The sequence below is a fragment of the Pipra filicauda genome, unplaced genomic scaffold (genome assembly GCF_003945595.2).
Source record: "Pipra filicauda isolate LSUMZ 115617 unplaced genomic scaffold, ASM394559v2 scaffold155_size1731166_pilon, whole genome shotgun sequence".
NCBI classification, from domain to species: domain Eukaryota; kingdom Metazoa; phylum Chordata; class Aves; order Passeriformes; family Pipridae; genus Pipra; species Pipra filicauda.
The window spans coordinates 1385060-1407368 of record NW_024104051.1 but is presented as its reverse complement, the minus strand read 5'-3'; the positions used below and the strand labels follow the sequence as shown (position 1 = coordinate 1407368).

General features: G+C 51.1%; 1 protein-coding gene across 2 annotated transcripts in view; it reads left to right on the top strand.

Annotated features, from left to right (window-relative positions):
• The first annotated feature begins 2447 nt into the window (after positions 1-2447).
• NFATC1 (nuclear factor of activated T cells 1) overlaps positions 2448-22309 on the top strand; it is a 111156-nt gene continuing 91294 nt past the window's right edge. The window contains exons 1-3 of one of the 2 annotated variants that reach the window (XM_027721519.2): positions 2448-2871; positions 11780-12878; positions 22040-22199. In XM_027721519.2, the coding sequence (XP_027577320.1) occupies positions 2739-2871; positions 11780-12878; positions 22040-22199 (1392 nt within the window). In that variant the 5' untranslated portion in view covers positions 2448-2738. Of the gene's footprint in view, positions 2872-6756; positions 6992-11779; positions 12879-22039; positions 22200-22309 lie in introns of those variants that run through there. The other variant, XM_039379103.1, reaches the window with a different exon arrangement.

Below are 22309 nucleotides of genomic sequence, written 5' to 3'. Positions count from 1 at the left end.
AGGGACCTGGCATCGAGGACGTGGCTTTTAGAAACGGCGGGGGCGCGTTTGCTACAATGAAACAACAGCCGTCTAAAAATAAGGTTGTTTTCTGTACTAAGCTCCTTTTAACTTCGTTAGTCATCACCCGCTCCCAAAATAAGCTCCGTGTAACAGTCTCTCCTAGTAGCGGCTGTAAACAAACTCGGAAAGGCGGGCGGGAGGCGTAGGGCAGAGGGAAGTGGAGCGGCAGGCGGAGGCGGGGCGGCCCCGGGAGGCGGCGAGGGCGGCGGGGCCGCGGCCGGGACCGGGAGCGGGGCGGCGGGGCCGGGGCAGGGGCCTGGGGGCGGCAGCGGGCCCCGCGTTGCGCCGCCACCGCCGGCTGCCCCCGCCGGCTGGCGGGACCTTGGAGCGGAGCCACGGTGGTCCGGGCAACGGCATTAAACAGGAGGAAACAGACGGGGGATTCCGTCATTTCGGCGGGGAGCGGGACGGGGGGGCGGGGGAGGGCAGGAAAGGAGAGTCCCGCCGAGAGCAGCGCGGCTCCCGCCCCCGCCCAGGCCTCCAGAGAAGGTGCCGGGATCTCCTCTGCGTCCCACACCCACGCCGGGCAGCTCCGGTGGGCGCGGGGCCGGGGCACACGGCATCGGGGCACCCGGATAGGGACCCACGGGCCGAGCTACAAGGGACCGGGGCGCACAGGATCGGCCCACACGGACCCGGGCACAGGGGATCGGGGCACACGGGGCCGGAGCACTCGGATAGGGACACACGCACCGGGGCACAGGGGACCGGGGCACACGGGATCGGGACACACGGACCAGGGCACAGGGGACCGGGGCACACGGGATCGGGACACACGGACCAGGGCACAGGGGACTGGGGCACACGGGATCGGGACACACAGGATCGAGACACCCGGACCGGGGCACAGAGGACCGGGACACCCGGACCGGGGCACAGGGGACCGGGACACCCGGACCGGGGCACAGGGGACCGCGGCGTCCGGAACCCCCGAGCGCCGCCCTGGGGCCGCCCCGTCGGGCGGTGGCGCTGCGGCCGCTCCGCCCCCGGCGCCCCCTGGCGGCGCCCCGGGGGCCGCTCCGCTCCCCCGCTCCCTGAGCGCCACGTCGGGGCCGCCCGCCCCGGGGGCCCGAGGGGAGGTGGGAGGGTTGAGACGGTGCTGCTGCGGGGCTGAGGGCTTTTCCCCTCTGTTCTCCCATTCAGTTTTCCTTGAAAGAAAAGCGTCGCCCTCTTGGGTTTGTGTTTCCCCCGCCCGACGGGACGGCGGGATTCGCGGGGGTTGCTGTGCTCCTCGCCGGGCGCCCTCTTAGGCGGGCAACGTCTTCCAACACGGTTTAGTGGAAAAGCTCGCCCCAAATAACCGACCGCGGGCTCCTGTTCCCCGGGAGCTGACAGGATTTCGTTTATATTGGGTTTATTTCCAACCACACATGGGTCACAGGCACTAGACTGATGTTTTTTGTTTCCTTCTTTTTCACACACCAGATATGCTCAGAAGCACCCCAACTCCCCTAGCGCCGCCGTCCAATTCCAACAGGAAAGTATGGTCCCCTTCTGCAAGTTGTGGAGGCAGAGGGAGGACGAACCGGGAACGGGGGGCGAGAGGAAAGGGGCTGGAAGCGGCAGCAGCGGGGGCGGCGAGGCCCCTCTCTCCGCTCCCGCCCAGGAGACTCCTGCCTGGGCCGGGGTGTCACGGCCTCATCGGGGGCCCAGACGGGGCATCCCGAAGATGGGAGGTGGGAGGAGGAGTCGCTGTGGGCTGGAAATCTCTCCTTCCCCCCGCTACGAAGTGATGAGACGCAACTGTGTTGCTGAGATATTTACAGAATAATAACAAATAAAATAATAATAAATCTGAACCGACTGAAACCGAGTCCGCCGGGTCTGTTAGTAATTTAGCAGAATGGGATTTTCCTTTCTCTCGCCTGCCAACTGATGCTCTTTTCCAAATTTCCACAGCGGGGGAAGCCTGCGATTTTTTACATAATGATTTCAGCATGCGAGGCTGCCTCGCTTTTTTTTTTTTTCCCTCTCTCTGCCTGCCTCCTTCGGTCTCTCGTCTCCCTTCTCTCCCCACCTTCACTTCGCGACCCCGGCGCGCCGCCCGTTCCCCCGCAGGAGGGCACCCGGCTCCCGCAGGCTGAGGGGACCCCGCGGGCACCGGCGGCGGGGCCAGGGCTGGGCGGGCCGGGGGCTGGGCGGCCGCTGCGCCCCGCGGAGGGGCGGGCAGGCGGCCGGGGCCCGTCGATGCCCGCCGGTGCCCGCCTCCCGCTGGCCGCCCGCCGGCGGCGGGGCCGGAGCCCGGCTGACATCACGGGGCCGGGGCGGGGAGAGGGGCCGGGAGGGGAAGGGAGGTGGGGGGGTGTTTTCCAGCTTTAAAAAGGCGGCGCCGGGCGCGCAGCCCTGCGTCAGAGCGAGACTTCCACGCTCCGCACACTCACTGTCCCCGTCCCCCGCCCGCTGCTCCCGGCGGGCGGCAGCGTCCGCCGCCCCGTCCCGCCGCGCAGCGCGGGCAGTGCCTCCGAAGTCCCCACGCACACCCGCCCTCCCCTCCATGCCCCGGCCCCGGGGGGGCGGCGGCGGCGAGCTCCTGTGCCTCCGCGGGCGCGGCCACCACGCCGGGGGCGGCGCGACCCCGGTCGCCGGGTCGTGAAGGCGGGCGGGGGGCGCGGGACAAGGCGGGACAGGCGACAGGCCCAGGGCGCTGTGCCGGGCTCCGCCGCCCCGCCGGGTGGATGCCAAGTGCTGCCCCGCCGGCCGCCGCCGCGCCGCCGTCGCGGGACCCATCCAGCGGGAGACAGAGGCCGGCGGCGGCCCCGCAGGACGGCGCTCGCCCGCTCGGCAGCACCATGAAGGCGGCGGAGGAAGGTAACGGGCGGTGCTGCGGGGGGCGGAGGGCGGGCGGCGGTGTCCCCCGGTGTTTCCCCGCGGCGGCCCCTTGCCAATAGGTGTCTCCTTCGCCTCTCGCAAGGCGCCGCCGCTGCTCCCGGCCGCCTCCCGGCGGCCCTGGGCTCGGGCCCGCTCCCGCTGACGGCCCGGCGGGGCTGCAAGAGCAGCTGGGGTCCGGCCAGGGGGATTCGCTGCGGGGCGGGTTGGGGATTCCCTCCCCAGCCCCAGGTTTCGTTTTAGAGGAGGTCATTGCAACCATCCCACGCTCCCGGAGAAAGGAAGGAGTCTCCTCAAATTGCGGGTCCCGGGCAGTGCCAGGCGCCATAGCGGCGCTCCCGCACATCGAGACAGGCGGGCACGCCGTGTCCGGCTGCGGAGCTCAGCTGCCCCGCATGCCCCACGCCCCCGCCGGGGGGCGAGAGCCCTGCCGCCGCCGGCCTGGCTCCGGGACAGCGCTTGCCTCGCTATCCCAGCTCTCTATCGCGTCTTCTTGAGCTGCCCCTGCAAAGACGTGTGCCCTGAAAAGACAGCGGCAAAGTTTCTAGAGGGAAAAATGGTGGGCGCGGGGCTCAGGAAGGGCTCTGCCCCTCGGAGCTGAACTTGGCTCTGCCAGGGGCAGCGTTTGGCTGGAGCCGGGACCGGCTTCAGCCTCTCCTCTGCCAGTCGGGACATTGTTCTCCCCCTGGAGCATCGTTACCCAGCACCGCTCTTGCCCACCGGCTAAAGTTTCGCACCTCGTTTTCCCTACGGCACCTTTCGGCCTCGCCGCGCCGCCTCCCCGGCAGCGGGACCCCGCAGGCATCCCCGCCGGGCATCACCTCCGCGCCGCGGCAGGTGCGGGGCAGCTCCTGACTCCCCGTTGCAGGCCCGGTGGCTGCCCTCTGCCGTGCTCCCCCCCTGCCCCTCTCTCCTGGCTGCTCCAAAGTTTCTTCCCTATCCGGTGGTGCCGCCGCTTCTGCTGCTGGTGCAGCGAGCCCGCGCGTCCCGGGCAGAGAAAGTTGTGAGGATGTGGAGCGGGGGGGCCGTCCATGTCCGCTGTGTTTATTCCGCAACGTGTGACAACGTGACTCCATTCCCCAGGCTTGTCCGGAAAGCTGGAAGGGCGCTCAGGACTAATTTTATTTATTTATTTATTTATTTATTTATTTATTTATTTATTTATTTATTTATTTATTTATTAACACAGCAGTTTTCATCCCAAGGGTTCGTTTCAGTTGTGAGGATCCTGCCAGTGCGAAAGCTACAAGCGCGGCTGTGACTGTGGCTCCGCTTGTGAAGTATGGAGCACCTTTTGGGATGGAAGTTAATTACGCTGTATTTAGTAGCAGCGGCTGGCGTGCCTCTCGCACGCTCGGACATCCGCCTGCTGCACACACGGCTCTTCCAGTGCTCTGGGCTCCAAGGGCACTGCATACACCCACTTGTAAAAATTACACCCAGAGGCAGCTGACACAAAAAGCGTTCTGCAGCCTCTTGTAAAGGAAAAAAAAAATCCCCCTTCCTTCATTTCTGTGGCATTTCTGATGCCTGTGTTGAAATGCATCAATCCTTGTCGATAGTTCTCTTCCCTGTTGATGTAGTTTGTAAGGGACTAAGAAAATGAGTCCAGCCAGAAAGCGTGACCCAATCCAGGAAACACGTAGGGGAGCCCTGCGCGTCAGGATTGCTGCCTGCAAATTAAGGTGCCACTTGATTGCCAAACTATGACAATCCAAGAAAATACTTTATTTCTTGCTAAATCTGGGAAGAAACTTGCAAAGAGTCCTAGTGGGAGGACCCTGCCTTTTTTTTTTTTTTTTTGAGTGGTAGCAAGATATGGAGTCCTTTGACTCTAAGAATGCCAGTGGTTATACCAGGTTTAATGCTGTGTACAAGTTAAATTCTCCTTCAGGCTGGGGGGCTGCATCTGGAGCAGCCTGCCTGCTACGTCCCTTGTCAAACTTGCATCGTGGAGTTGGAACAGCTCCGGTTCACTCCAGGGAGAGGCTAAGTGGGCAGCAGCTGAGCTGGTGGGTTGGTCCATGGGTCACGCAAGTGCCGTTGGCAGCACGGGAATGGCCTCGCTGGGTTGTATCGCCCCCCCATCGCTCATTTCGCTCTCCCCAGTTTAATGGCAGTGGTTTAAACTGGACTATTAACTGGAGCACCGCTGTAATTCTGTCCCCACATGTGGTATCACTTCGGTTCTAGCTTTTCCATAGCACATCTCTCCTCTTTCTCCAAGGGAAGGGTGCCAATTGAAATATTTCATTGACAGGACTCATATTTATGGCACCGACAAATCAAGCTGTCTGTAAATAGTCTGGGACAATTCACCCACCTTAAAGGTGCCACTTGTGGGAGAGGCAAAGGATCAAGAGCAGCTTGGGAGCTTCTCCTCGCGTCCCTGCCGGGGCGCCCCAGGAGATGGACATCCGGCACGGACAGGCGGCAGGGAGTGACACCAGGGAAACCGAGAGCCTGGGGGCCAGGATGAGGCGGCTCTCCTGCCTTTAGTCCCTGGGCAGGGGATGAGAGGAGAGACCCCTGTCTCCGGCTAGGGTGGGCCACCCCCGGCCTGCTCCGGCATCCCGGGGCGAGCACGGTCCTGGCAAGCTGGCAGATACAGGCGGAGGGGTTCCGCTGCAGCCAAGGCCTTTAGCACACTCGGGTGACTCAGCCGGGGGCTGCGAGCGATTGCGAGTACCGAGGGCAGCCCCACAGAGGCTGCCTCACCGCCGCCCCCGAGCAGACCCGTCCTCTCCGGGGCAAAGCCCAGCTGGGCTCCTGCGAGAACCCAGCCTGCAGCGCGGCTATCCCGGCGAGGAGGGGAAAAAGCATAATGGGCTCAGATGGAAAAAAATTGTGTTTTCCTGGCACTTTGTAACGGAGATTTCAGTCGTAAGCCTGGAAAATGGTATTCCCTGAGTTTAAAAGGGAATACTATTTCCATAACTGCTTTAAATAACTGTTCCTTTTGAAACCCGGCCTGAAGCTCCGGGAACTGAGGAGCGGAGCCGAGCCGAGCCGAGCTTATCGGGCGGGCCCTTCTTTGCCTGGCGGGGACCTTCAGACGGGCTGGTGTAACCTGACAGAATTGAACTTAGAAACAGAAAAAAAAGTCTTAGTTTACTTTTCCCCTAGTTGATATCTATCCCGTACGAGCGGGAAGGGCGGCAGGCCGGGGCAGCACCGTGCCTGCCCCGCATCGTCACCTTTGCAGGCGCTCCCCCGGTGCACGGCGGCTGCCCGGGGACCTTTCCCTCCCTCCCTGGCGCACAGAGGCGGCCGGCAGCGTTCAGAGTCCCGCTTTACTGCGCTTTTTATAGCAGCTGGCACTAGTGGGTGCTGCGACTAAGTGAAATAAATAATGAATAAATGAAAGCGGAGCCTCCTGGCTCGCAGACGCGGCGTGGTGGGCACCCACTGAAGAAACCTTAGCACTCCTCCTTGAAGAGGGGACACGCCGGTGTTCCCTTGAGTGGGCTGAGCAGCCCTCCCCACTGTCCCCTCGCCGAGCGCGGAAGGAGCCGCTCCTGCTCCGCGCTGTTACCGCCGGTCGGGAGCAGGTGAAGTCCCGTTGCCCGCCTACCCCGGGCTCCCCATCCTGCCCCTGGGGAGCCGGCGAGCCGCCGGCGGTCTGGAGTCCCCCCCCCCCCCCCCCCCCCCCCCGGTGCCGGGCCCCTCGAGCCGGGGGGGGGCTGCCCGCGGTGCACAGGCTGTGCTGCAGGGGCAGAGCCCCGGGGAGGGGGGGTAGGAGGGGGGCCGGGCATCGCGGCTGTTTGCATCGACCCGGAAACATCAACAGCGGGCGGGAGGGCGGATCGGAGGCGGCGGCAGCGAGACAGGCCGCCCGTCGGGGCCGGGGTCACGTTACCGAGCTCAGCAGCGGCCGCCGTCCCACGCCGTGCCGGGGCTCCGCACAGCCCGGCCCGCCGGCAGCAGGTGTCCGGGCGCGACGGGGCGAGCCCGACGGGGCGGGTCGGGGCTGCGCCGTCGCCGCTGCCTGGGTGCCGGAGCGTGGCGGGGGTCGCGGCGGGAGCCATGACGGGCGTGGAGACCGAGCAGGAGTTCGACTTCGATTTCCTCTTCGAGTTCAAGCACAGTGATGAGGGAGGAGGTGGGTCGCGGCGGGGCGGCCGGGGTACCTCCGGGGGTGCTGGCGGCGGGATGCTGCGGGGAGCGCTCCCTGCGCTGACCGCTTCGGGAGGGGAAAGGCTACCCCCGACCGCGGGGAGCGGGGCGGGGAAGCCGGCAGTCCCGCCCGGACAGGTCGGCCCGGCCCCGGGCAGCGCGTGTCGTCTCCGCTGCGCCGGGAAGCGGCGAGCGGGGCCGCGGCGGCCGGGAGCGGGTCCTGCCCGGGCGGTCGGCGCTCTTCTCGCGGGGTCCTTGCTGCAGCCGGACGAGCCTGCAAGGGGAGACGACCCGGGTAGCCGAGTTTTCGTAACTTCTTTGGTGTTGTTTGAGCTCTGCAGACTCCCGCGTTGGCCCCCGCCTGCAGGCAGCCCGGGACCGGCCAGGCTGAGGACGTGAGGTTCTGGGTCTTGCCCATTACAGAGATGGGCCGGTTCAAAACGCACTTCAGCCCCCTTCCCCATACCCCTTGAGCCGGAGTTAGGCTCAGGGTTTAGCTTGAAGGTCATCTGCAAATAAAAATAACGGGCGCGAATGTGTCACGGGTCTCAACTGTTCCCAACTCTGGTGTCTCGGTCTGGCTGTCTGTTTTTATGACTTCTAACAATACTTGAGGTGGAAATGAGGTGAACAAGCCTGGAATTGGCAGAGAGGAAAAGTTGCCTCTTCCTGGTACGGGGCTGACTTGCAGTGGTGTTGGCGGTAGCGGGTCACTGTAAAATGCTCTCTTCGAAATAGATGACTTAGCTCTGCCTCAAAGGAGAGCTGTGTCTGTGCTTTATTTTTTGCCTATAAATTGAAGCAGGTTCCCAAATTCTTGCCTGCTTATTGCAATTTGCCAGGATGTGGGTAAAGACGTTTGTGCCTTCCCAGCGCTCCCCAATTGCCCAGCTCTCTGCTGCGTTATCAGTGTCCAAATCGTTGTTATGAGCTTCTAGTTTTTAGAAAAAGGCAATTTTAAGAGTTTCACACCAAGCTTATCAGATGAGTGTCCTGGTAATTAGACACCTCAGTGTCTAAAGTGGAGGGGCAAATTGAGTTTCAAAGTCCTAGTGAGAAAAGTACCTAGCTCCATTAGGCAATTTTGAAAGCATGAGTTTAAACATAGACTTAGATGGGGCTTCATCTTCAGAAATGTAAAACAGCCCTCATCTTCTCTGAAGCCCCTTTGAGCTGCAGGTGTTCTGCATTCCTATTTAAGGTATGTAAATAAAAACCAGTGGTGTCCAGTGCCTTGCAGGATCAGCCCGTTAATGACAGAAAGGAATAAAACCTTTGTGCTGTGAAATTGGCTAGAGAAAAAAAAAATTTTATACTGCTACAAAGTGAAACGTAATATGTGGGGGCATGCTCACAAATCCAGAGGTCCAATTTCTTGTCCTAGTTACACCTAGCATAAGTGTGGATTTGTTGGAGCAGAACTGTTGCAAACCTCCACTGGTCTATTCTATAATGGGATATTAAAATACACTATTAGAAGTGTAGTGGTAGTTAGTGCACTGGTCCCGGCAGCCTCTATGGATCACGGTTGTAACAGTGACACCATGTTAAGCCTTTTGTCTCTACCAGGACTGTAAAAATACTCTACACAGTTATATTATGTGGTGCAGCATTTTATTTCTACCTGTCTAATTCACCCCAGTGAGGAAAATGTCAGCGTGTTATAAATGCTGAATAGGGATATGCATTCAATGAATTTTGTAAATACAGAAATTTTGAAGAAGAATGTCTTTTTTCAGAAGTTGTAGCTGGTAGGTTTTAGCTCACAAAGGGCTCAGTCCTGTTCCTAGTTCTGGGTTTGGGGCTTTTATATTTGGTGGACATACTTTTTACACGCTGCCTGCAATTTTAAGATACATAAATATGTTTGGAAAGCTTTGGATCTTGCATCTTTCAGTTTTGAATATTATTGTGTGAGTTGTATGACATTATTTTTTCTGGCCCTTTAAAAGCTGGCTTTAACAAAACATGCATAATAGTTCTAAAAGTGGCTATTCCTTTGCCATGTGAATTAGGGAACTTGTTGCTTGTAGCACTTGAGCCTGTCATTTAATTAATTTTTTTTAAACTGGATTACAAAGGCTCATTTGAACTTTTATATTGCCTGTTCAGCCTGGGCCACAGATCTCCAGCAGACTGCAATTTTTGAACTTCACACTAGTCATGCATTAGATTTTAAGTGAACTGCTGGGTTCCACAATGCTTTTCTCGCAGGTAGTAGTCATTCCTGTTATTTTGTTTGTTTACCTATATATTTTTAATACAAGATCCAAAAGCACAGATTCTGCAGTCAGCAGAGGCAAAGCCCACCTAAGTGGGTGCAGAGCTGGGGCAGCCTCCTGAGCCCTTGGTCCCCTTCCTGGGCTGTCCGGCTGTGTAGTGGGAACCAGCTGGAAGAGGTGCCATGCCACCAGTGCTATCCATCTCCATGCCCGACCAGGAGACTGTGGAAGGGTATATGGAAGAAGAGCCTAACCAGTGTCCTGGCAGCAGTGTGGTGCCACAGACATCACCTTCCTCTGGAGCTGGAGGAGGCAGTGAAGGGGTTGAAGCTGCCTTGAAGGCGCTACTCTTGACGCTTTCTCTGAGCTAATTTCTGAGACAGAAATTCTTACCACTATTGTACCACTTCAGAGGTTTTTTTCCATGAAGAATGAGAGGGAAGTTATGGCAGGTGTGGTGACAGAGCGGTCTGACAGGGCAGCAACGAAAGGGGACTGATTTTGGAAGGAGGAGATTCTGATCCCCCAGACAGATCTGCACCTCTCTGCATCACTGCAGTTGGATTGTCTTGTCAAGTGTTACTTCTTTCTCTATATTTCCTGCCTGTGTGGTTGTTCGAATAGAGCATGAAGCTGCGGCATGTTTTTAATAATCCGGTTTTATTTGTGGCACACTGCAGTGTAATTTAATGACCCTTCCTTAGCAAATGGCCGATCTCTGAAGGCAGACTAGAGAGTGAGTTCAAAAGGTGTTGTTGCTCATTGTTCCTGACTGTTACCTGCCATGACATACATCAGCTGGAACATCGTGGAGTTGCTGTGAAGCTGCCACAGCACATTAATTTTTCCTAAGTACCGTTTGCCTTGGAGTTGTTGCCAGCAAGAAAGGTGAGCGCGGGATCGCAGGAGGATGACACCAGAGAGGGCTGAGCTGATAAACAAGAGAAAGAGAATAGCTGGCTATGCTGGTTACCAGCTTGGAGGCTCCTTTGCATTTGCAGCACTCCCAGGAGCAGGTTGCCTCAGGAATAGCAGCTGCAGTAATTAACACAGCTTTTCCTTATCTCCCTAGGGAAGGTAGGCAAGGATGACTTCTAAGGGAAATTGCCTCCTGGGAGGAAAAGGGACAGGTTCCCTATGTGGACTGGCTGTGGCCAGTGGAGGACATAGAATTTCCCTCTGTCCTGCAGGAAAGTGTTGCTGCTACCATAATAAACCTCAGGGAAGACTGATGTACTTCTTGGGGCTGGAGCTGGTTGCATTTCCAGACTGCTTAGAAGAGCCTGCACAACAGCATTACCCAAGTCAGCAACCATTGTCCCTGACGGAAAGACTTTGCTGTCTTTTCCCAGTAAAGCAAAAGGTACTAGTATTAGGGCCCCTGGCTCACATGTGCTGATGACACAGAGCCTCTGTGTATAAGAATGGGGAGGTTGATTCCTCATCCCACCACCGCTCAGAGCACCGAGTCATGTTATCCTTGGTTGAGGGCTGCCCATCTCCCCATGTGCAGCCCTCCAGTATCTCTGGGTAGCAGAGAGAGTCACATATGCATCCCTGAGGTGAGGGAAGCAGAACTGAACGAGTCCCTTCAGCAGGCAGACAGTGAGGCTAGGCAGGGATGATCTCTTGTAGACCAGCTTTGAGAGGCTGGTCCCTGTAGCGCAACAGGGATGGAGGCACGCAAAAGGCAGGTTTTTTCACTGTGCTGAGTCAGGGACCCCCTTGGCACAAGACAGTGGTGTGATTTGTCACTGTCCGGGTTTTCCACAGTGACTGTGCAACTCTGCTGTTGCTTTTACACACCCAGAGCTGTTAAATGGTTAGAGTGCTGGCCCAGAGAAAGTGCTGCTGGCAGCACTTGATGTGGCGTGCGCAATAATCAGCAATTTCAATGGAATTTCAGCTGTCGTTGAGTAGTGAGACATCCTTATTTTTCCTTTACCTGGCCTCTGCCAGTTGGGCTGGAGGATAAGTGGTCCCAGAAACCACAGCAGGTCAATACATCCATCTTGTTCCAAAATCCTAGTTAACTGGAACCAGTCGGAAACTTGCTGTAATGGAAATTTTGGTTGTGTATGATTTTTTTTTAACGGAACGCAGTTGATCATGTTCTTTGCTTTAGTCTGCCTCCACTTTTGGGTTTTTGTCCTGTGTTTTTTCTGTATTCCAACTTTTCAGGGAGGGAGTTGGGCTCGCTTACATAAATACAGATCTCTTGAACAGTGCTGCAGTCTTTCAATGCTGAAGCGACATTATGTAAAGTTTTTTTGCTTTGAATGTTCACGTAAGAAGCACATCCTCAAGACAAACTCTGTGTACATCTGCCTCCTGAAATATCTTGTCCTGTGCTGTTCAATTAGTGACATTTTCAGTGATACTAGTCTGCAGCCTCTCCCCCAGCGTGGCATGCGTGTGGGCTGGGTTGTTAAGGAGAACTGTGCTTTTGTGTGTTGTGCCATGTCCCTCCATTTCAGCTAGGTATGTTGCTAAGTGAGTATATTTGTGCAGCACCTCATGTCATTCTTTGTTGTTTGTTTGTTTTCTTCCAGAACACTATAATTATACATCTTCAAATGTAAATACTGGCTTGCCTCTAAATGTGGCACATTCCTCATTGTCAACTCCATGTCATGGCCTGCAGACATCAAATCCCGTCATTTCAGTTGTCCCATCGACAAACCATCCTTCTGGATATGGAGGACACATTGACAGCGGGGCCTCTGAGTACTACCTGCCACCAAACATGAGACCTAATGGAGCTCCAGCGCTGGAGAGCCCTAGAATTGAAATCACCTCATACATGGGACTGCATCATAACAACAACCAGTTTTTCCATGATGAGGTTGAGGAGGCCATCCCAAACCCCAAGCGCTCACCTTCCACTGCCACTTTGAACTTACCGAACATCGAAGCGTACAGAGACCCATCCTGCCTGAGTCCAGCGAGTAGCTTGTCTTCCAGAAGCTGCAACTCTGAAGCGTCTTCCTATGAGTCCAACTACTCGTATCCATACACTTCACCTCAGACCTCTCCGTGGCAGTCCCCGTGTGTCTCTCCGAAGACCACCGACACAGAGGAGGGCTACCAGCGCAGCATGGTGGCCTGTACTTTGCTCAGTTCTCCAAGGCACTCTCCATCAACCTCTCCCAGAACGAGCATCACAGAGGAGAGCTGGCTGGGGGCTCGCAACTCCAGGCCTCCGTCTCCCTGCAACAAGAGGAAGTACAGCCTCAACGGCCGGCAGACCTCCTACTCCCCACACCACTCCCCCACGCCTTCTCCACAAAACTCGCCCCGGGTGAGTGTCACAGACGAGACGTGGCTGGGGAACACCAACCAATACACCAGCTCTGCCATCGTCGCTGCCATCAATGCCCTCACCACTGACAGCACCATAGATATGAACGATGGGATTCCCATCAAGTCGAGGAAGACCGCCATTGATCACACCCCATCCATGACTCTCAAAACTGAACCAGCTGGCGAGGATCATGGGACCGTATCGCCAACTGCCGATTTGTCACCAGAAGACTTCTCCAGCTTTCAGCACATCAGGAAAGGAAACTTCTGTGAGCAGTACCTGTCTGTGCCGCAGCATCCCTACCAGTGGGCCAAACCAAAGTCTCTGTCTCCGACATCCTACATGAGGTAAGGAACCCTGACTTAGAGGACAATCCTGGTAATATCTTCATTGCATGCCTTTTTTTCCTCCTTCCCCTTCCTGTCTCTGCTTCCTACCAAGTCTGCCCATCCACTCACTACGCTTAACCGTATCTTGTGATGCTGCCTCTGTTGTTGGTTTGGTGTGACCACGAGTAAAACTCTGAAGGGTAAAAGAAGTTGGCCATGCATAGCTTGTAACTGGTTATCAGCTTCTCAGGGGATGAGCCCCAGGCTAGTCAGTCCTGAAATGGGGTATTTGGAAGCTTGTTAGGCAGCAGGACAATTTTGGTGCTGTCAAACCTCTGGCTTTAGTTAATAAAGTTCACCATGTCTCAGTATGTTTATATTGCAGGACAAGGAGATGTTCTCATTATGGTGGCTGTTATAGGGCCTTTTACATGTATGCTTTATACACAGTGAATACAAATAGAGTAAGAATATGGTTCTTTTGTGAATTATTTCAGTTCATCTGAAATTATTGCAGTTGATCTGAAGGCTGTCTATCAATTTTTTCCCGTCTATGTTGGACAGTGATTCTCTTTTTCCCCCTCTTCACTGCTATTTTTATATTTAAAGAAGTAAACCTAATTTGTTCAGCTTGTAGGAGTCAATACACTAGTCGCATTTATTTATCACAAGAAGACTCTGGGTAGGAAGCAGCACAGAATAGCCAGAATTTGAGTTACATCTCTTGCATTCTCTTTCCGTCTCAATTACAGGCTTTATTTTGGAGTCTTCTGAAGGCTGTATATGCAGAAGCATGTGGTGCTGGAAAATAGTTAGGCTTTCCAAAGGTTTGGAAAACCAGGCTGTTCCCAGTCCCTGGTGGTGATGGTCACCTTTCCTCTTCCTCCCCAAGCACACCTGGCTTCTTGCTTTTGACAGCGAAGCTACCTTTCTCAAAATGAAAGCAGTGAGCACATAGCTGAAATGTTTTAATTAGCAATGCATTCCCTGGCTCTCAAATGTGTCAGTCTCACTTTTCACAAGCCAGCACCTCTCTGCCATGTGCCATCTCCCAAAACTGAGGTGGAACAGTCTGTGGCCTTTTGTGTTACAGTACATTCCCCTTCCTCTTCGTTCTCCTTCTTCCTCCTTTCTGCATTTCCCAAGGTCCTTTCAAGATCCCGTCTCACTTCAGTGCTGGGAAATGCAGCAACCCCTTTGGGTCTGGTTGAGCCACCCAGAGTTAGGGACTCACTGCTTTTCAGAGCAGAGATGGAGACTTTTAACACCAGGCAAATTCTTCAGAGCCTTCTCACCTACTTAAAAAAAGCCTTTTATTTTCTCCCACTGCCGTGCCAAGTAGCCCACGTTCATCAGAGAGGCCAGCCGTTGGCTGCTGCATTGGGAGCAGCTTTTTGCCGATGACTTCAAGGGCAGGAATAGGACAGTTTTCCCAAACAGGCTTTTATCTTTCCGTTCCAGTGAGCGGCCGTAGGCCGTCAGGAGGCACCCGGTGTGCCTGTGCGCTAACACAAACAAGAAAGGTGAAGTGTACAAAACGAAGCCCCACTATGTTGTGTATTTAACGTTTTTTTTCCACTGTTTTGGTCTTATATAAAATATGTTTCCTGGTTCGCAATATGTTTCCATGTGATCTCATTAACTTGTGCTCTAGGGCAGTTGGAAGTTACTGTTGAAATGTGATTTTAAGTTATTTTACCAATCAGATACACTGGCTGTGCTTCCTTCCACCAAAAATACCTCTCATTTTATGTATGTGAAAATGCTGGGCAACTGAGCACGGACGTCAACAGGATCACAGCCTACGCAACAGAAACTGTTATTTTAAATCTTTCCAAAAAATTGGTTAAGAATTTGTCACAACAGAGCTGGATTTTTTTCCTGTTATGTTACACATCTGTTCTATTTCAAACATGAGGGCTAAAGGGGTGGATTCCAGCAAACAACTCGGGCTCCAAAATCTACCCGGTCATAATGATTTTGAGATAACCAGATTTGATTACCTCCTCTGTCTCTTCCTGAATATGCGGTACAGTTTTCATCAAAAGCCAGCATGCCTTGGAAAATCACTGATGCCTTTCCCTCCCTCTCGTGCATTCCCATCTCTTTGGGGGCAGAAGGGAGCAGGCTCAGGCAGACCATCGGCCCAGGTGCTGTCTCCTTTCCCAGGGTTTTATGGTGGGCACCAGTTTAAAAGGGAAACTGCTTTTTGGTATTGTTTCTAAAATTGATGATGTTTTTGATTTGTCATAGTCGAAGTTCACTCTGTTTTAGGCTTTTCGGGTCCTGGAGCAGGGCAATAGTAGGAGTATATAACGAGAGTATAATAATGTGTGCCTTAACAGAAATAGAGTCTTTATTTGTTTTGTGCTTTCTTTAGTTGCTTACCAGGACTGTGAGCTTGGATGCTCAGCCCAGTCCCCAGGCTGTGGGCTCTTTGGTTCAGATCTGGGCTCACACATCCCCTTCAAAAACTATAAACGTACCTGCATGGGACTTGGCACACATGTTTACAGGAGCACAAAACAGGATGGGAGGGTAGAGCCTCACCCTGAAGCCAAGGCAAAAACTGCACAGGTAAACCCAGGGCTGCTGGGGATTTGCCCACGGTCCATTGGTTGCAGCCCAGGGCCTCACACCAAATCCTGGGATGTAGAAAATACTTAGAGACCAAGCAAAGATTTCAGAAAAGGCTTTGCAACAAACCCTGAGGTAGTGATGAGAATTGTACCTTTTCTAGACTAAAATGAGTTACCTGAATATACCAGTCTGCCTCAAAAAATCCTGGAGGTAAATCATGATGCAGAGAGTCAAGAGATGGTCTTTTTGAAATTTTTTTGTAGCTTTTATCTCCAAGGCCTTTCTCTGTTTCAGTGTTTATACATTGTGCTGTCTCACTCAAATGCAAGAAGTTTCCGTCTCTTAGAGTTAACGTAGCACATAGATTTAAAAGAAGCACTCTACTAGGCAGTTATTGTATGAGCAGGTGATGCTCTGTGTTTCTCCAGCCCTTGCTGTCTCAGTGATGTTCCTTCTGCACCATTTTTCCATCACTCCTCAGTGCTGTGTAATACAGAATCTCTCATGGGCAAAAATTTCAAACCCAAAATGGAGTATAGGACTGGACTTCTGCCCGCGGCTATGGGTGCACTGTTAGTGTCTATTTCCAAACTAAAATCCTATTTGTTTATTCTTTGCCCACTCATTATCAGGTCCTAAATCACCCTATATCACAACAGAGAGTATAGGCACTCACCAAAGTGCCTTGTTTCTGAGTATCTTACACATTTCACATGACCTCCTCATCACCTGTTGTATTTGACTAAACACAACCTGAAATTTTCTGGAGGCAGTTTCTTACTCGTGGAAAAGTAATGCACTGTAGTTATTTCAAGTGTCGTCAGATTAATCCAAGAAGTGTGTTGGTCTTTAACACTTCAGTTTGCACTAAATGTAGTGTTTTTCAGGGGGAAGGGGAACAGAAATGGTTGGGTTTGTTGGTTGGGCGTATGGCACATATGAGGTCTACCACACCAAAAGGAGCTTCCAGGACTAGACAGGTGGCTTATAAAAGCTCTCTACTGTATTTTCTTGAGCAGTTTATTTTTTTTAACCGTCGAAAGCTGCGTTTTCTTTAGCTGCAGTATCTTTTTCAACCTCAAAAATATACATGTATGTTCTTGTCCTCACAGACGCATGGTCGTGTAATTTTACATATGGAGACGGAAGTTTGCACCTAGAGAATGTGTGGCTGGATACCTGTCTGCGAGTTGCAAAAGCACATTTAACTTCATCTGCATCAATGGGCTTGCTCATTTTTTTGTGTATTTTTTGCATTCCACTTTTGGGACTGTGACAGTATTAAACTGAAGCAAGCAAAAATTGAGACCCAAACCATATGGTTTCCTTACAAACCATGATTTTAAAATGTTGCAGACCTTTTAGTTCTTTCTTTTGGTTTGTGGACCTTTCAGATGCTTTTGATTTTGCCTTTTTATTTATTTTTTTTTTAATAGATGTTTTGTTCCAGATCATGAGATAGAGGACAACTTTACTTGGGAGAAGTTAAGTTTCACAAGAAGCTGGGAGTTTCTGAAGGTGGAAAAAAGCAATCTTAAGATGAGATAGTCACCGGTGTAGCAGCACCGGATTTGCTGACCTGTGCATTTATCACGAACTTGCGTGTTTATGGCAAGCGAGAGGAAGTTCCTCAGACAAAGCAAAGGCAGGGCTGTCTGGGCAAGACTCAGTGAAGTGGAGACTTGTGTGGTGGTGACCATCTCCTGGGACTCGTTAGTGTTAATTGAGGGGCTGGGGCTGGGAGTGGACAGGGAAGAGCCTGAAATGCCTCTAACGTTTTTCTCTTTCCTGCTATATTCCTGCTGGATGGGGATATTTGGATGCTTCAACAAGTTTGGTTTGCCACCATGTAGCAGCGACTTTCAGTTACATTTTGTTGCTGTACCATAAGGCTGAAGACTACTTGGAAGCCTGTCTCAGTAAACTGATATATTTTTGTTTGTTTGTTTGATTGATTTAATCCTCCCCATGCTTTCTCCTGACTGTTTTTCTGTTCATTCAAACGCCCATGCGAGCATCTTATTAATGGCCCTCCTTCACCAACTCATTTTAGCACCTTGTGATTCTAAATTCAGAATGAGCAGACATGCGATGCCAACCACTTGTTACCTCCATTCCCACAGCGATAGTTTCTTGTTCTTTCTCTAGGACAACAAATGCAAAACTTCCCATGCAAATCAATCTCTGAATGTGAATTTTTAGGACAGTAGTGTGAAGTATTGTTTGGGAGTATGACAACAACGACTCATGTTTTCAGACTTCAGCCTGAGGAATTCCAGTGCGATGCATGCACTTCACGGAGGAGCTACTTGCTTCACATGCCAGCAAAATACAACCGAGTATCTATTTTAACAGCTCGCAGCCAGATTGCTCAATTGCCAGACAGGAAATGCAAAAAAGGAGAGAGCAAAATCTACCCACGTTAATTCATAGGTGAAATATAAAGCAGGTGTATTATTCTGACCATCATTCTGTCCATCAAGTTGATGGACATGTAGCCATCATTGTTGTTTTCTTACTCTTTCAAAATCACACACAGGGATCTTTCACAGGCACGCACTTCGATGTGAGATCCGGGTAATGAATAATAAATGGTAACCATATTTGCATTTGGTGCACAGTTGGAACAGGTTCAAGCTAGTAGCCTGGTAAAACTTTCAGCAGCCCTATGGTTTCTCTAGTTTGTGTTTTTGTTTCTAAAGGAAAACTCTTTCTCAAAAAAAATAAGTTTAGCATAGGATACCCAGTCTCAGCCACACTCCTTCTAAGTCACTTGCTTTAGTTTGAATGCTGAAAGAGACTTACCATCCTCCTTTCCCAGGCTTATGCCACTGTCAGACAGCTGTCTGGGGTAGATGGCTTCATGCTGTGGTACTTGGGCGAGGAACAGGATTAGTCCCAGTGCGAGGTTGGCTGTTGTTCTGATGCCTTCTCTGCACAGCAGCTTAGTTTGGGACACAAATGTTTACAAATCTCTATTCAAGCAACCTTGGGCATCTAGTGGCTTAGAAAGCATAATGGTAATTTAATTCCCAAATGCATAGCAGTCATGTGAAAATGGAGCTTAAACCCCTCTTCAAAGTTTAGCGTAAGTTTTTGGCTTTGTTTCCTCCCCCTCTATATTCAGTGTGCTGCTTAGTATCTTTTTTTTCTTTTTTTTTTTTTTTTTTTTTGGTAACTTGATAAATCTTTCTGCTAAAGGCAGAAGTCAGCCAGACTGGATAATCTGTTTTTGATTTAATCATATTGTGTATCTGGTGTATGCAAAATAAATCACTATTCATCTGGTTTTTAATCTGATTTATGTAGCACAGAGTTATATTGAGCCAGTTTTCTACAGCCTAGCACCAGGTTTTGTGACCCACCTTGAAGCAACTATACCTCATTACAGCATTTAGGAGGACTAGAGTGAAATTTATTAGGGCATAGAAAGGAATGGGACATATTTTCAGCTGGTAGACAATGCGACCTGAGGGAAGTACACTGATGTATATTTGATAGGAAGGCTGTGTGAAGACCTTTTATTTCTCTTCGTGACTCCTGTGGAGGAGCTCTTCTCTCCCCCATGTGATGCCAGCTAGATGAGGTAGTTTGGGCCTTTTCAAATTGATAATGCTTATTTGCAGCAACCAGATTTGATTTTACCACTGCACCATTTGCTTGGTGGCTTTTTCCTTTAACCACATTTAGCTGCAGGAAATTAAGTGCATGATGAAGATAACCTAACATAGGAAATAGCTCTGACAGCCCTAGTCTGTGACACTGGTAAATGCATCACTCTGCTTCCTTTATCAGGAAAACTCCCATTAATTGTCAATTTATAATCAGACAGGTAGCATTTTGGAATTTTGATGGTAGGTTTCAGGCTAACAATAAACTGTATTTTTATTTTCAGGCTTTACTTGAAAACATGAATTTTACAACTTAATTATACTGACATTTTCAGGTGCTAATTTGAAAGGGGGTTTTTTGTGCATTTTTTCTTTTGTTCTTTTTTTTTTTTTAAGAGCTGTATTTAATTATGAAACTAATGCTTGCTTCCATGTATCTTAAAAGAAACCCAACGCTCTTCACTGGAGATCTACATGCTGCCGGTCAAAGTTGTCCTTTTTAATTAAGTGCTAAAAGTTTCTAATCTGATAGATGTTGTGTCCTCAGAAGAAAGAAGATCCATCAAGTGAGAATTTACTTAAAACCAGAAAAATCTGTTTAAAAATGTGTGCTGATCATCACCAGGAGAGACACAGCTGTTTTGCTCTGCTCTTTGTCATTTATCATTAGTCAAATATGGTTTATCCAGAATTTTTTTTGAGATTTTTTCAGACTGAAGTATGTGTACCTAAAGTACTGGGCAAAGAGTAGTGGCTACATACCATGGCCAATTGACTGTAATTTTTTGCTATTCCTTTGCTCTTTGTATGAGTATCTAGTAGCAGAAGAGCTTCCTGTCACCCTCAGGGTGGGTCTTGGCCATTTTGGGGGAAAAGTTTGCACGGGAACTAAGAAGGTGTAACATCCTGCCTGTAGCCAAGGCTGGGGTTTCCATGTGTGGAGGGGTGGTAGCCAAATTCAGGGTTTGTCCCTGGCAGGATCTTGCCACTGTGAGAGAGTAACCAGCTGGCTTCTGCTGTATCCAGATGTTCATGGCAGGTGGAGGCCTGCACAGAGGCAACGTCTTTCTTTTGGATGAACTCCCATTTAGGCAGAGCTGGGAGCTATGTGGTTGCTTTCTTCTCTCCTCCTCTGTTATTAGGCTGCATGTCCTGAGGGCTGGAGAGCAGAAGAGGTGGGAATTTGGAGTCTGCAACTTGTCAGCAAACTGTCCTGGGGTTGCAGGGGGTGCCCAGGCAGCAAGATGGTTGTGGTCCTCTCCCAGGGCTGGGACTTGGCAGCTCCAGCTGACCCCTGTAATGTGTGTAGTGTGTGTTCATAGGCCTGCAAGTCACATAGCTCAGATTTATAAGTGATGAGGAAAGATAACAGAGAGAAACTTAGCACCACCTGAAGTCTCATAAGTGCGTAGGCACATGTGCACTAGTGGGTGCAGGTTAAATATGCTGGTGATACAGGGCTGGATAAGTACCCCAAAAAACCTAAAAGGCAAAGCAGAAAAAATTCTGGTGCTAGTGGTCAAAGTCCCTGTCCTGCCGTGGGAGACAACAGGGGTGCCCTGGGGAATGTGAGAGCTGTAATGCCTGAGAAGTCATAAGTGCACTGAAGTGTGGATCACTGGGATGGTAACATGGATTATTCGGTCTCTAGCTGAACATGTGCTTGTAGTATACACATCCAGTGTGGAAGCTCTTGTCCATCCTTTCCCTCTCAGGGAGCTTGTTTCAGCTGTGATTCACGCAGCTCACACTGTCCTTGCACCCCAGCAGTGAGGCGAGAGACCAGTAAATCCCCAGTGTCCAGCCTTCTCCCAGGCTGGGGACAGCTACTAAGCCCTTCAGCTTCCTCACCTGTGTGCTGTGGTGGGACAAGTCCTCTTGGGGTGGCAGGGAGCCTACAGAGGGTTGAGGATCATGATTTTCTGCTTACTGGTCACCTTCTCTGTGCTGATTTGAGAAATAGTAAAGTTTAATGTAAGAGGGCAGGGTAGTATGTTGCACTTGTGCCGTTTAACTGCTCATAAAGACTTTTGAAGGACACCCAGTGAAGAGAATTCAACAAAGAAAAGAACACAGAGTTGACATGAAATTAGTGATTTAATTGTGAAGCTTTCTGCTTCTATTTTAACATTGATAAGTTTGTCTCAGGCCTACTGTTTCTACGGTGCTTTTTTGTTTCTTTTCTTTCAACCCAAAGCGTCAACTTGGCATTTCTTACAGGTCTCCTGGCTGTTTTCAAGTGTGGTTTTATACTGGAAGAGGATTTCTAAGAATGACACTTTCCCACCATCACATGCTCTTGGGCCTGCTTGCTTTTGTGATGGTAATGAGTCCTTAGTATTTTAGTTAATTGCAGAGTCAATACAGAGCCAGAAGAGTGAGCTGCATTTTCTTCAGACTTGAACATCACCATCAGGATTCATAAGCAAGTTCTGACTTCAGAGCTTGCTCCCCTGCAGTGCATTAACCCCAAAGAGATCAGCTTTGCTTTGAGTCTCTAGGATGTGTTTTGTGTTGGGAAGGAAGCAGGGAAATGGCTTTTTTTCTTCTTTCTGCCCTGTGTAAACCGAACAGATTTGTTGAAATCCATTAGATTTGTTAAATGACAGGCTGGTTTGGCATTCACTTTCACAGCAGAAAGCCTCTTCCTAAAATTCATCTGTGTTTTTCTACCTACCTTTCTTCTTTTGGTTCAAGAGTCAATATAATAAGATATTTGTAAGCTGTGTCTTAAAATTTTTCCATTTTGGTTACAAATCAGATACCATCTGGACCATCAGATATGCTTGACCCATAAATCTTCATAAAATAATTATTACCTTCTAAATTACTTATGTCATGGCATTATCCTTATTGATGAAATTTTAAATGTAATATGGTGAAGGATGAACTGCAAAACACGGTCTCTAAAGTAATAGTGCTGGATACTTGTGGTTTGTGCTAGTGCCCTTGATGTTAATTTTTAATCCATTTTCCTTTCCATTTTAGCCCATCCCTCCCTGCCCTTGATTGGCAGCTGCCATCTCACTCAGGACCTTATGAACTACGTATTGAAGTGCAGCCGAAATCCCACCACCGAGCCCATTACGAGACGGAAGGGAGTCGAGGGGCTGTGAAGGCATCTGCAGGGGGCCACCCTATTGTGCAGGTATCAAATTGTGTAATGAGCAGCACAGGTTGTTTATCTCAGTGCTCTGTGGTGAACACCCTTTCTTCTCTAAAACCAAAAAGCGATGGGAGATTTTTCCTGTCCTCAAA